General features: G+C 46.2%; 1 protein-coding gene across 10 annotated transcripts in view; it reads right to left on the reverse strand.

Annotated features, from left to right (window-relative positions):
* The window catches only part of adam22 (ADAM metallopeptidase domain 22), a 588,297-nt gene that overhangs the window by 36,349 nt on the left and 537,158 nt on the right, over positions 1–14,790 (reverse strand). For 5 of the 10 annotated variants that reach the window (XM_072508619.1, XM_072508627.1, XM_072508621.1 and 2 more), the window contains exons 27-29: positions 14,355–14,465; positions 12,683–12,783; positions 6,485–6,551 (exon numbers count right to left, since the gene is read on the reverse strand). In XM_072508619.1, the coding sequence (XP_072364720.1) occupies positions 6,485–6,551; positions 12,683–12,783; positions 14,355–14,465 (279 nt within the window). Of the gene's footprint in view, positions 1–6,480; positions 6,552–12,682; positions 12,784–14,354; positions 14,466–14,790 lie in introns of those variants that run through there. The other 5 variants (XM_072508628.1, XM_072508623.1, XM_072508626.1 and 2 more) reach the window with 2 other exon arrangements.

Genomic DNA, 14,790 nt, shown 5'->3' on the forward strand with positions numbered 1-14,790 from the left:
ATTTTATAAACAAAAAATGAATAAATAATAAATAACAAAAATGAAAACTAGCCCTAATTGGCAACTGCCTTGTCACAAGTAACACTCTCCAAAAATATAATTTAACAGTCCAATATATAATTATCTGTAGCAACGACCTATACATACTATACAGTATATATGAACAACCCTGAGAGTCCTTCTGGTTCCTCCTCCCCCCCCCCCCCCCCCCCCCCCGATCCTGGGCTGCTGCTGCTGCCTTCTTTTTCCCATTCCGTCTATCTTTCTGCGAGGTATTCGACGAACGGTTGCCACCGCCTGGTGAACCCTTGAGCCGACCCCCTTAGGACGAACTTAATCCGCTCTAGCTTTATAAACCCCGCCATGTCATTTATCCAGGTCTCCACCCCCGGGGGCTTGGCTTCTTTCCACATTAGCAATATCCTGCGCCGGGCTACTAGGGACGCAAAGGCCAAAACATCGGCCTCTCTCGCCTCCTGCACTCCCGGCTCTTGTGCAACCCCAAATATAGCCAACCCCCAGCTTGGTTCGACCCGGACTCCTACTACTTTTGAAAGCACCTTTGTCACCCCCATCCAAAACCTCTGTAGTGCCGGGCATGACCAAAACATATGGGTATGATTCGCTGGGCTTCTCCAGCACCTCGCACACCTATCCTCCACCCCAAAAAATTTACTGAGCCGTGCTCCAGTCATATGTGCCCTGTGTAATACCTTAAACTGAATCAGGCTTAGCCTGGCACACGAGGACGACGAGTTTACCCTGCTTAGGGCATCTGCCCACAGCCCCTCCTCGATCTCCTCCCCCAGCTCTTCTTCCCATTTCCCTTTTAGTTCATCTACCATAGTCTCCCCTTCGTCCCTCATTTCCCTATATATATCTGACACCTTACCATCCCCCACCCATGTCTTTGAGATCACTCTGTCCTGCACCTCTTGTGTCGGGAGCTGCGGGAATTCCCTCACCTGTTGCCTCGCAAAAGCCCTCAGTTGCATATACCTGAATGCATTCCCTTGGGGCAACCCATATTTCTCGGTCAGCGCTCCCAGACCCGCGAACTTCCCATCCACAAACAGATCTTTCAGTTGCATTATTCCTGCTCTTTGCCACATTCCATATCCCCCATCCATTCCCCCCGGGGCAAACCTATGGTTGTTTCTTATCGGGGACCCCCCCAAGGCTCCAGTCTTTCCCCTATGCCGTCTCCACTGTCCCCAAATCTTCAGTGTAGCCACCACCACCGGGCTTGTGGTGTAGTTCCTCGGTGAGAACGGCAATGGGGCTGTCACCATAGCCTGTAGGCTAGTCCCCCTACAGGACGCCCTCTCTAATCTCTTCCACGCCGCTCCCTCCTCCTCTCCCATCCACTTACTCACCATTGAAATATTAGCGGCCCAATAATACTCACTTAGGCTCGGTAGTGCCAGCCCCCCCTATCCCTGCTATGCTGTATGAATCCCTTCCTCACTCTCGGGGTCTTCCCGGCCCACACAAAACCCATGATGCTCTTTTCAATCCTTTTAAAAAAAGCCTTCGTGATCACCACCGGGAGGCACTGAAACACAAAGAGGAATCTCGGGAGGACCACCACCTTAACCGCCTGCACCCTCCCTGCCATTGACAGGGATACCATATCCCATCTCTTGAAATCCTCCTCCATCTGTTCCACCAACCGCGTTAAATTTAACCGATGCAATGTGCCCCAATTCTTAGCTATCTGGATCCCCAGGTAACGAAAGTCCCTTGTTACCTTCCTCAGCGGTAGGTCCTCTATTTCTCTAATCTGCTCCCCTGGATGCACCACAAACAACTCACTTTTCCCCATGTTCAATTTATACCCTGAAAAATCCCCAAACTCCCCAAGTATCTGCATTATTTCTGGCATCCCCTCCGCCGGGTCCGCCACGTATAGTAGCAAATCGTCCGCATACAAAGATACCCGGTGCTCTTCTCCTCCCCTAAGTACTCCCCTCCACTTCTTGGAACCCCTCAACGCTATCGCCAGGGGCTCAATCGCCAGTGCAAACAATAATGGGGACAGAGGGCATCCCTGCCTTGTCCCTCTATGGAGCCGAAAATATGCAGATCCCCGTCCATTCGTGACCACGCTCGCCACTGGGGCCCTATACAACAGCTGCACCCATCTAACATACCCCTCTCCAAAACCAAATCTCCTCAACACCTCCCACAAATAATCCCACTCCACTCTATCAAATGCTTTCTCGGCATCCATCGCCACTACTATCTCCGTTTCTCCCTCTGGTGGGGCCATCATCATTACCCCTAACAACCTCCGTATATTCGTGTTCAGCTGTCTCCCCTTCACAAACCCAGTTTGGTCCTCGTGGACCACCCCCGGGACACATTCCTCTATTCTCATTGCCATTACCTTGGCCAAGACCTTGGCATCTACATTTAGGAGGGAAATAGGTCTATAGGACCCGCATTGTAGCGGGTCCTTTTCCTTCTTTAAGAGAAGCGATATCGTTGCTTCAGACATAGTCGGGGGCAGTTGTCCCCTTTCCTTTGCCTCATTAAAGGTCCTCGTCAGTACCGGGGCGAGCAAGTCCACATATTTTCTATAGAATTCGACTGGGAATCCATCCGGTCCCGGGGCCTTTCCCGCCTGCATGCTCCTAATTCCTTTCACCACTTCTTCTACCTCGATCTGTGCTCCCAGTCCCACCCTTTCCTGCTCTTCCACCTTGGGAAATTCCAGCCGATCCAAGAAGCCCATCATTCTCTCCCTCCCATCCGGGGGTTGAGCTTCATATCATTTTTTATAAAATGTCTTGAACACTCCATTCACTCTCTCTGCTCCCCGCTCCATCTCTCCTTCCTCATCCCTCACTCCCCCTATTTCCCTCGCTGCTCCCCTTTTCCTCAATTGGTGTGCCAGCAACCTGCTCGCCTTCTCCCCATATTCGTACTGTACACCCTGTGCCTTCCTCCATTGTGCCTCTGCAGTGCCTGTAGTCAGCAAGTCAAATTCTACATGTAGCCTTTGCCTTTCCCTGTACAGTCCCTCCTCCGGTGCTTCCGCATATTGTCTGTCCACCCTCAAAAGTTCTTGCAGCAACCGCTCCCGTTCCTTACTCTCCTGCTTCCCTTTATGTGCCCTTATTGATATCAGCTCCCCTCTAACCACCGCCTTCAACGCCTCCCAGACCACTCCCACCTGGACCTCCCCATTATCATTGCGTTCCAAGTACTTTTCAATGCACCCCCTCACCCTTAGACACACCCCCTCATCTGCCATTAGTCCCATGTCCATTCTCCAGGGTGGGCGCCCTCCTGTTTCCTCCCCTATCTCCAAGTCCACCCAGTGTGGAGCGTGATCCGAAATGGCTATAGCCGTATACTCCGTTCCCCTCACCTTTGGGATCAATGCCCTACCCAGCACAAAAAAGTCTATTCGCGAGTAGACTTTATGGACATAGGAGAAAAACGAGAACTCCTTACTCCTAGATCTGCTAAATCTCCACGGGTCTACACCTCCCATCTGCTCCATAAAATCTTTAAGCACCTTGGCTGCTGCCGGCCTCCTTCCAGTCCTGGACTTCGACCTATCCAGCCCTGGTTCCAACACCGTATTAAAATCTCCCCCCATTATCAGCTTTCCCATCTCTAGGTCCGGAATGCGTCCTAGCATCCGCCTCATAAAATTGGCATCATCCCAGTTCGGGGCATATACGTTTACCAAAACCACCGTCTCCCCCTGTAGTTTGCCACTCACCATCACGTATCTGCCCCCGTTATCCGCCACTATAGTCTTTGCCTCGAACATTACCCGCTTCCCCACTAATATAGCCACCCCCCTGTTTTTCGCATCTAGCCCCGAATGGAACACCTGCCCCACCCATCCTTTGCGTAGCCTAACCTGGTCTATCAGTTTCAGGTGCGTTTCCTGTAACATAACCACATCTGCCTTAAGTTTCTTAAGGTGTGCGAGTACCCGTGCCCTCTTTATCGGCCCGTTCAGCCCTCTCACGTTCCACGTGATCAGCCGAGTTGGGGGGCTTCCTACCCCCCCCCCCCTTGTCGATTAGCCATCACCTTTTTCCAGCTCCTCACCCAGTTCCCACGCAGCTGTATCTCCCCCAGGCGGTGCCCCCCCACCCATCCTCTCCCATACCAGCTCCCCCCTCTCCCCAGCAGCAGCAACCCAGTAATTCCCCCCTCCCACCCCCCCCGCTAGATCCCCCGCTAGCGTAATTACTCCCCCCATGTTGCTCCCAGAAGTCAGCAAACTCTGGCTGACCTCGGCTTCCCCCCGTGACCTCGGCTCGCACCGTGCGACGCCCCCTCCTTCCTGCTTCTCTATTCCCGCCATGATTATCATAGCGCGGGAACCAAGCCCGCGCTTCTCCCTTGGCCCCGCCCCCAATGGCCAACGCCCCATCTCCTCCACCTCCCCTCCTCCCCCCATCACCACCTGTGGGAGAGAGAAAAGTTATCACATCGCAGGATTAGTACATAAAACCCCTCTTTGCCCCCCACATTCGCCCCACCACTTTGTTCGAACGTTCTTTTTAATAACCCGCTCATTCCAGTTTTTCTTCCACAATAAAAGTCCACGCTTCATCCGCCGTCTCAAAGTAGTGGTGCCTCCCTCGATATGTGACCCACAGTCTTGCGGTTGCAGCATTCCAAATTTTATCTTCTTTTTATGAAGCACCGCCTTGGCCCGATTAAAGCTCGCCCTCCTTCTCGCCACCTCCGCACTCCAGTCTTGATAAACGCGGATCACCGCGTTCTCCCATTTACTGCTCCGAGTTTTCTTCGCCCATCTAAGGACCATTTCTCTATCCTTAAAACGGAGGAATCTCACCACTATGGCTCTGGGAATTTCTCCTGCTCTCGGTCCTCGCGCCATCACTCGGTATGCTCCCTCCACCTCCAACGGACCCGCCGGGGCCTCCGCTCCCATTAACGAGTGCAGCATCGTGCTCACATATGCCCCGACGTCCGCTCCCTCCACACCTTCAGGAAGACCAAGAATCCTCAGGTTGTTCCTCCTTGCGTTGTTTTCCAGTGCCTCCAACCTTTCCACACATCGTTTCTGATGTGCCTCCTGCGTCTCCGTCTTCACCACCAGGCCCTGTATATCGTCCTCATTCTCGGCTGCCTTTGCCTTCACGACCCGAAGCTCCCGCTCCTGGGTCTTTTGTTCCTCCTTTAGCCCTTCGATCGCTTGTAGTATCGGGGCCAACAGCTCTTTCTTCATTTCCTTTTTTATCTCTTCCACACAGCATTTCAAGAACTCTTGTTGTTCAGGGCCCCATGTTAAACTGCCACCTTCCGACGCCATCTTGGTTTTTGCTTGCCTTCCTTGCCGCTGTTCTAAAGGATCCACTGCAATCTGGCCACTCTCTCCTTCTTTTTCCATCCGTATCCAGGGGGGATTCCCTTCTGGTTTACCGCACAGTGTTTTTAGCCGTCAAAATTGGCGTTGGGGCTCCTATCAAGAGCCCAAAAGTCCGTTTCACAGGGAGCTGCCGAAACGTGCGACTCAGCTGGTCATCGCCGCACTCGGAAGTCCCATAGATTTATTTTTAAGACTATAGCTGAGAATTTAGCAGCCACAACAGTTATAAGTGTCTCCTTGAAAAATAATAGTCAGAATGGGATCCGACATCTTCCCTCTCCATAGCGTGTTTGAATTTATTTTGAACGTTTCCTTCAACTATTTCATTTACAGTTTCGGTTAACTTTTTATTTTCTTAACCACAGAACTAACCTACATCTAGAAATGGAAAACACTGTGGATGCTGGAAACCGGAAATAAATTCAGGTATGTCATTGACCGAAACCATCAATGTTGTTTCTCCCTCCACAAATGTACAATCAACTTAGACCTGCTCTGGTCAACAGCATGATCAACGCTGAGTGGATCTAATAAGAGCATCGATACTCAGGAAGAATAAACAGGAAGAGAAATTTCCAAACATGGTGCAGGTAGAGAAAGTTAGTCATGTGGATTTTTCAAAGATTCTGTTGTCAAACCTGCAATTTAAAGGGGGAATGCACACATACACAAACACATGGCTTTATAAAGTGTAGGATTTGAACTATGGCATGTGGAGAAGATCTAAAGTAGAAGACATTTTCTTTATTCATTACAGTTCCAGATTGTGCAGAGAATATTCAGAAAGAATTTATTTGATTCTATTCTCTGTGGATTCTATGAATTGTAGAAGGCTAGTCCAAGTAAATTTCAAGAGGCATTTGTTTTTCTTAATCAAACTACAAAATGTAGCAATGCTGCATCAACAAAATGAATTTTAATTTGAATGAAAGTAATATACAACCTGTGTGTTAATTGTCTAACCCTTCAAATGGACAATCTTAATTCTTTCTTCTGTTACAATCCAGCAAGAAAAAATGGCAAAGGCAAATGGTTAAACGTTCAATGAATGAAGATCCACTTGCTGAAGTTACTTAATCTGGGAAAGGATAAATATATATATATATCAGTACTCACTCTGTGGAATTAGAACGTGGTCTAAATTTCCTTCCTTTGTTTTTCTTTCGGTTGGCTCCTAAATTCCCTGAAGAAAATCAATCAGGAAAAATCCGAGCAAGTAATAAACATGAATTACATCATCAGCACAATTTTAAAACAATTCAGTGATCAAGAATAATTAAACATAAACATTAACATGGAAAGAAATACCTTTCATTTTTCAGTTGTACTATTTTGAATATAGAGTGTTTCTACACATTTACGGCTACAAATTCGTTTTTTATTCATTTTATACGGGATGTGGGCTTCGCTGGTTCGGCCAACATTTGTTGCCCATCCTCAACTGTCCTCGAGAAGGTGGTAGTGAGCTGCCTTCTTGAACCGCTGCAGTCCATGTGATGTAGAAACGTGCACGTGCTATTAGGGAGGTGTGATGTTCTCTGCTTTCTTGGTAAGAATGGCTTTTGTGTGTAGTGTTCAACAAAGAACATAAAGCTATGCTGATTAACAAAGCTAATTCATTAACACTACTTAAAATAGAAAAAGAACATACAGTGCATAAGGAGGCCATTCGGCCTATCGAGTCTGCACCGAACCACCTTAAGCCCTTACTTCCACCCTATCCCCGTAATCCAATAACCCCTCCTAAACTTTTTGGACACTAGGGGCAATTTAGCATGGCCAATCCACCTAACCTGCACGTCTTTGGACTGTGGGAGGAGCAGCCGGAAGAAACCCACGCAGACACAGGGAGAACGTGCAGATTCCGCACAGTGTCCCAGCGGGGAATCGAACCTGGGACCATGGCGCTGTGAAGCCACAGTGCTATCCACTTGTGCTACCGTGCTGCCCTCCCCTGTACTTAGGAAAATGTTTGAATAGATTCAAACGTTTTCCTAAGCACAAAGGCTATTAAATAAACTATGCTATAACTCTATCTACAGAACTCCCAAATACACAACTACTCTTTCTCACTAAACACCTTCTCCCAGAATCAAGGGTGTTAGGCGATCTACGTGACTGCTCTTGATCACCATCCGGTTAGATATATTTACATAAAATTGTTAACCCTTCATCTACCATACAATATCTAGATTGTTACAGGAGGAAGTCCCAGGATTTTGACCCAACCACAGTGAAGGCACGGTGATTTATTTCCAAGTCAAGACGATGAGTGACTTGGAGGGGAACCTCCAGGTTGTGGGGTTCCCATGTACCTGCTGCCCTTGTCCTTCTAGATGGTAGTGGGTTCACTGCCTAAGGAGCCATGGTGAGTTCCTGCAATGTATCTTGTAAATGCACCTACTGTGCAGCGGTGGTGGAGTGAGTGAATGATTGTGGAAGGGGTGCCAATCAAGTGGGCTGCAATGGTGCGAGCTTCTTGAGTGTTGTTGGAGCTGTACTCATCCAGGCAAGTGGGGAGTATTCCATCACACTCCCGACCTGTGCCTTATAGATGGTGCACAGGCTTTGGGGAGTCAGGAGGTGAGTTACTCGCTGCAGGATTCCTAGTCTCTGACCTGCTGTCGTAGCCACAATATTTATATGGCTAGTCCAGTTCAGTTTGGGACAATGGTAACCCCCAAGATGTTGATTGTGGGGGATTCAGCAATGGTAATGCCATTGAATGTCAAGGGAAGATTGTTTGATTCTCTCTTATTGGAGATAGTCATTGCCTTGCACTTGTGTGGCACAAATGTTAGTTGTCACTTGTTAGCCCAAACCTGGATATTTTCCAGGTGTTGCAGCATTTGCATGGGAACTGCTTCAGTGTATGAGGAGTCGTGAATGATGCTGAACATTGTGCAATCGTCAGCAAACATCCCCACATCTGACCTTATGTTGGAAGGAAGGTCATTGATGAAGCAGCTGAAGGGCCTAGGACACTACCCTGCAGTGATGTCCCAGGACTGAGATGACTGATAACCACAACCATCTTCCTTTGTACCAGGTATGACTCCAACTAGCGGAGTGTTTTCCTCCTAATTTCCATTGACTCCAGTTTAGATAGGGCTCCTTGATGCCATACTCGGTCAAATGCTGCCTTGATGTCAAGGGCAGTTACTCTCACCTCACCTCTGGAGTTCAGCTTTTCTGTCAATGTCTGAACCAAGGCTGTGATGGGGTCAGGTGTTGAGTGACCCTGGCAGAACCCAAACTGAGAGTCAGTGAGAAAGTTATTGTTAAATAAGTGCCACCTGATAGCACTGTTGATGACTCCTTCCATCATCATTCACGACTGGATGTGGCAGGACTACACAGCTTAGATCTGATCCGCCAGTTATGGGATCGCTTACTCTATCACTTGCTGCTTATGTTGTTTGGCATGCAAGTAGTCCTGTGTTGTAGCTTCACCAGGTTGACACCACATTTTTCGGTTTGCCTGTTGTTGCTCCTGGCAGTCCCTTCTGCACTCTTCATTGATCCAGGGTAGATCCCCTGGATTGGTGGAAATGGTAGAGTGGGGGATATGCCGGGCCATGAGGTTACAGATTGTGGCTGAGTACAATTCTGCTGCTGCTGATGGCCAACAGTGCCTCATGGATGCCTAGACTTGAGTTGGTAGATCTATTCTGAACCTAGGCCATTTAGCACGATCGTGGTGCCACACAACACGATGAATGATATCCTCAATGTGAGAAGAGGCTTTGTATCTAGGTGGACTGTGCGGTGGTCAGTCCTACCGATACTAGCATGGACAGATGCATCTCTGGCAGGCAGATTGGTGGGGATGAGTCTAGTTTGTTTTTCCCTCATGTTGGTTCCCTCACCACTTGTTGCAGACCAGGTCTAGCAGCTATGCCCTTTAGGTGCTGGACATTGAAGTCCCCTACCCAGAGTACATTCTGTGTCTTGCCACTCTCGGTGCTTCCTCCAAGTGGTGTTCAACATGGAGGAGTACTGATTCATCAGCTGAGTGATAATCAGCAGGCGGTTTCCTTGCCCATGTTTGACCTGAAGCCATGAGACTTCATGGGTTCCAGAGTAAATGTTGAAGACTCCCAGGGTAACTCTCTCGTGATAAAAGAAGCACTAGATGAAGTACAAAAATGTGAGATTTTAAAAAATAATGGTGGGAAATCAGAGGTCAAGGTAAATGATTAACAGTTGGAACAGGCTTCACAATTTAATGCCCTGGGAAGCATCTTGTCAAAAGATTATTGCTGCCATAAAGAAAACAGGGCTAGAATCACACTGACAAATAATGTATTCTCCAAACATAAAGAATTGTTCTACATATGAATAAGTAGAGCTCTTAAGAAACAATTTATGAAGACTGCGATTTGTAGTGTCTTGTACAATGCTGAAATGTGGACATTGAGAAAAGCAAATATCCAAAGGCGAGCAAATTGTGAAGGATGGAGCAGGTCAGTGTAGTAGAAGGATCTGGTACCTAAAGGGTTAATACGAGACTGAGTACAGCATCACCGATACGGTGATGTAAAAAGGCTCATGACCTAGAGCTAGGGCCAGTCTGGAGATCAGTAGCAATGTTTAAGAAACTAGAGTTAGAGTCCTCTCCATATCTATTATATATACAAAGTTCAGTATCGTTAATAAAGACTTCCTTGGACCTTAAACAAGTCTGCTTCATGATGTCCAAGCAGTATCCTTCAATGATAGCAACAACAGAATATATCATGGTAACAGAAGTAGGATCCATCACTCAGTTGGAAAGAGCAATGAAGAAGTTACAGGTTGCGGAGGAGATGAAGTTGTTTATGAATACCATCAAGTGTAGGCAAAAAGTTTGGATTGGCCATATTCTCAGGTATGAGAATTTGCTGAAAGAAGTGATTGAAGAAAGATGGAGGGATGTAGATCAAAAGGGGGAAAGAGAATGATGACATTAGATAACTTGAAATTGAAAGGCTGCTATGAGCAACTGAAGAGGAAAGTAAAACACCATGAGGTACAGGGAAATGAGTAGAGGAGCTGCACTTAGGCAGATCACCACAACCACTGTTATACTTCTCCATCTGTCAATATTGTGCTTCAAATTTGAAAGGGAGCCACTTAGCTAAAGTCAGTAAATGGTTCTCCACAGAACAGCATACTCTGGCATTTTCCAGTCCTGATTCCGTCAACTAAAATGGGGGCTTGTTTAGCTCACTTGGCTAGACGGTTAGTTTGTGATGCAGAGCGAGGCCAGCAGCGAGGGTTCAATTTCTGTATCGGCTGAGGTTATTCATGAAGGCCACGCCTTCTCATCCTTGCCTGAGGCGTGGTGATCCTCAGATTAAATTACCACCAGTCAGCTCTTCCCAACCCCCCCCCCCCCCCCTCCAAAGGTGAAAGCAGCCTATGGTCATCAGGGACTATAGCAACTTTCCCTTTATGGGCAGCACGATAGCACAATGGTTAGCACAGTTGCTTCACAGCTCCAGGGTCCCAGGTTCGAGTCCCGGCTTGGGTCACTGTCTGTGCGGAGTCTGCATGTTCTCCCCGTGTGTGCGTGGGTTTCCTCCAGGTGCTCCGGTTTCCTCCCACAGTCCAAAGATGTGCGGGTTAGGTGGATTGGCCATGCTAAATTGCCCAAAATTTAGTGTCCAAAAAGGTTAGGTGGGGTTACTGGGTTACGGGGATAGGTTGGAGGTGTGATCTTAAGTGGGGTGCTCTTTCCAAGGGCCGGTGCAGACTCGATGGGCCGAATAGCCTCCTGCTGCACTGTAAATTCTATGAAATGTATGTGATTATCTGAAATAAATGTTTGAAAGGGGAGCTCACAGTGACATTTGTTCTTCAGTGTCTCTGCTCTACCTAACCTGCCAATGCGAACTCTAACTCCTCCGTTACTTTGAATATCACCAAAAGGTTTTCACTGGGTGCATACCTATGCTCTCCAGTTTCCCTCATACACCATTATTAGTGTGTAGCCACATGGTATACATCAGCCTTGGGTCAGAGGCAGCACTCACACTTGGAGTCACAACACTGGTTTTAAGATCCACTCTTGTGATTTGAGCATATCATTTAGATTGATGCTTCATATGTAGGGAGTGCTACATTGACTTTCAGGTGAGACATTAAACCAAGGTGCTGACTGATTTCTCAGGTGGATGTAAAAAACTCTCATGGCACTATTTCTGTTATGACCCCCTCAGGGTATGCAAGGCTTCCCCTCCTACATTTTGGAGTACAAAGTCCCCGGGTGATGGGCAGGGCGGGGCTGCAGAGTCTTACCCTCTAATTGAGAGGAACCTAACAGGATATGAACCCCGACCTGGGAGCAGGTAGAGGATGGTGACCCTGCGGGGTGAGGAGTAGTGCATTTGTAGTATTGTGAGTAGAGGAAATAAATCTAGTCTTTACCCTGCCTACCTGGTGTCATATGAAGTCCTTACCTTTGGCTATCGAAATTTTGAAGAAGGGCAGAGGCATTTCTCTTGTGTCCTGGTTCAAATGCATTTTATGGGTGTAAAATGTTTTGGAATGGCTTGAAAGGTGTTGCATAAATGCAAGTTCTTTCTTTATTAATAATAACAGCATCAGGAAGCAAACACATTTGAATGAGATGGATGCAGATAAGATAAAACCAAGATTAACTGAGATTTAAATATTAATCATGAGTTTTATCCAAGTTAATTTTTTCTTTGCTTGTCGGTCTTAATTTTAGGTACCATGGGTTACAGTCTTACATCTGGCAGATGACATTTAACATTGATAAAGCAATGCTAAATGCTATGGCTAATACCACACGTGTAGATCATGTAGGGTTCCAAACTAATATCGAGTGCACTAGACTCCAAATACGCATGACTGACAGCCAGAGGCATTGGTGTGCATATTTTATGTTGACTGAAAGAAGATGCACTCTTAGAGCCTTTCTTTCAGATATGTTAAAATACGTTTCCACTTAAACATGTAAGTGGATATAAAGAATCCCACTACTGGGAGAAGAGCAGAGATTTGCTGGTGCCCGGGCTAATACTGATCTCTCAACTAACACCACCAGAACAGATACACTATGATAAAAGCAAATTACTGCGGATGCTGGAATCTGAAATCAAAGAGAAAATGCTGGAAAATCTCAGCAGGTCTTGCAGCAACTGTAGGGAGGGAAAAGAGAGAAAAGATACACTATTTTTGGGACCTTGTAAGGTACAAATTGGCTCCTGCATTACAACTGCCCTTTCCTACATTATAATAGTGACCTACACTTTGAATGTAAATCCATATCATTCATTATGTTATATACATATAAATAACACTAACCCTGCCAGGAGTTACTGCGTGGTCTACCATTTTCACAGACATCCGGAATATGTTTTTCATCTGGAATCCGTTCACTCCATGAATGAGAGAGTCCATTTGATCTGAAATGTTAAAAAATATACTTGAGGTAATCCTTCACTTTGACCCTACAATGAAATGCCAGATTGTTCTTCGGCTTCCCCGAGGTAGTGCGCTAAGATACCAAGACAGAGATGTTGCAGTATCTGTTTTAGTATATTATCATGAACATTTAAATGAGGAAAGTTGCATGATTAGCTGAAGGAGCAGCCTTTGGAGTCAGGACCCTTGTACGCTTACCTTGGTGCATGCAGTTCATAACACTCTAGCAGATTCACAAGCAAGATTCACCTGCGAGCACATGTGCAAAGTCATGGAGTGCTACGTACATTCACAATTTCCCCTTGTGTGCTCTGTATTATTGTTTGCAAGAGCTCATTTTGTTTTTATTACTAAGGGCCATGTCAACCTACATTCATGGTCATTTCTGCGTCTGTACAAGGGAGGAACAAATGCACAGCAGCACTCCTGAGGTAATTGTGTATGTCGCACATTTTTTCACAATTCATTATATCCTTTTAAGTGCAATTGCCTGCTCTCCTAAATGTCCAAATTTTTTCTCAGGGATGGATAACAGCAGACTTAGATTCAAACGTTCAACATATGCGATGAGGGCCAATGCTGTGAGCCCAGATATCCTCACCAATGTACAGGCCTTACTCAATCAGCAGTAACTGCTTTACTCATGCGTGTGTGATCAATCAGGAGCAACAAAATGCAAAGTGCTGGCCTTGGTGGTGGAACACAGAACACTGATCAGGGCACCTGGCATGTGTTTTGCAGATACAGTGACTGGGCATGCTGAGAGTGAGACCAAAAGAAATTACAGGAAAATAAATACAAGAAAAAAAAAATGACAGTCTAGTAGCAGCCAATTACTTACCCTTCCTTTGCTCATTGCTCCACTTCAGGCTGTGTGTTTTTTCTCACCATTAACCATTAAGCTGCCCTTTTGCTAGGTTCTCAGTATTTTACCTTAGTTTCTCTTTGAACTTCTAGTGCAGTTTGAGCTATCTAGTAGTTTGGTCTTTCTAACCGTACACTAGAAAAAATGTAGTTTCTGTAGTTTCTTTTCAATTAACCAGGGGCTCAAGAATTCAACCTCAAAAAATATGCATGAATTCAAGAGACTTGGAAGATATGGCATTATCTGTTGACATTTGAGAGGAGGGAAGTGAATCTTAGAAAAGAAGGAAGATGATTTGAATACCTGCATCCTTCCAACTGCAAGCCTGAGGAGATTTTTTTTTTAAAATGTTACTGCTATACATGGGTCTCATCGCAACACAGCTTGTATATTATGTTGCCACTTTTAAAAAGCAAAACTGATTGACAAAAAAAACCTCAGCCACTCCAATTTGCCTTCCACCTTCCCTCAAGCCAGGTGCAGGTTTTCCGGTGCCTGTGTCAAAGTGGATATAATTCAGAACTGGACACAAAACCAGCTTTTGCATTAGCACCCCAAACACACAGGGGGAAATTGGGTTAAAATGGTTTAAAGCTCAGGCTTCATATAACTTTACTCTATTTGCTATGTAATTAACTCAATCTGCTTGTTGCTTGTAAAAGAATAGGTTGAGAAAGAAATGCAGACCTTTTCTTAGAACTAGATGCTGAATAGTTTGAGCTGACTCCAGGAGGTATGTCACTATAGAAAGAGTCAGCTTCCCCAGGCTTTTTGACATAGTCTCCTTGTGGCATTTGCCTACAAACAGTGAGAAGGTAGGAAAGAAGAGCCATCAAACCCGGAACAAGTACATCTAGAACCACCATCCCTCATAACATTCTATCAAATAATTGTGTTCAAAATTCAGATTTGGTTGATGTTATGCTGCATGGTATCACAAGCAACATATTTAAAAGCAGGTTATGTGAAAAATGAAAGCTGTAAAGATAAAGTTTAAAATTAATTATTAGTCTGACAACTCGTAGAAGTGAAGCAGGCAATGGGTGTATGACATATCTGGTGCTGGACAGCCCAAAGGTTCTAGAGGAATGGCAGATTCACAACCCAGTGGGTTGTAAGTTTG

The sequence above is a fragment of the Scyliorhinus torazame genome, chromosome 6 (assembly GCF_047496885.1).
Source record: "Scyliorhinus torazame isolate Kashiwa2021f chromosome 6, sScyTor2.1, whole genome shotgun sequence".
Classification (NCBI taxonomy): domain Eukaryota; kingdom Metazoa; phylum Chordata; class Chondrichthyes; order Carcharhiniformes; family Scyliorhinidae; genus Scyliorhinus; species Scyliorhinus torazame.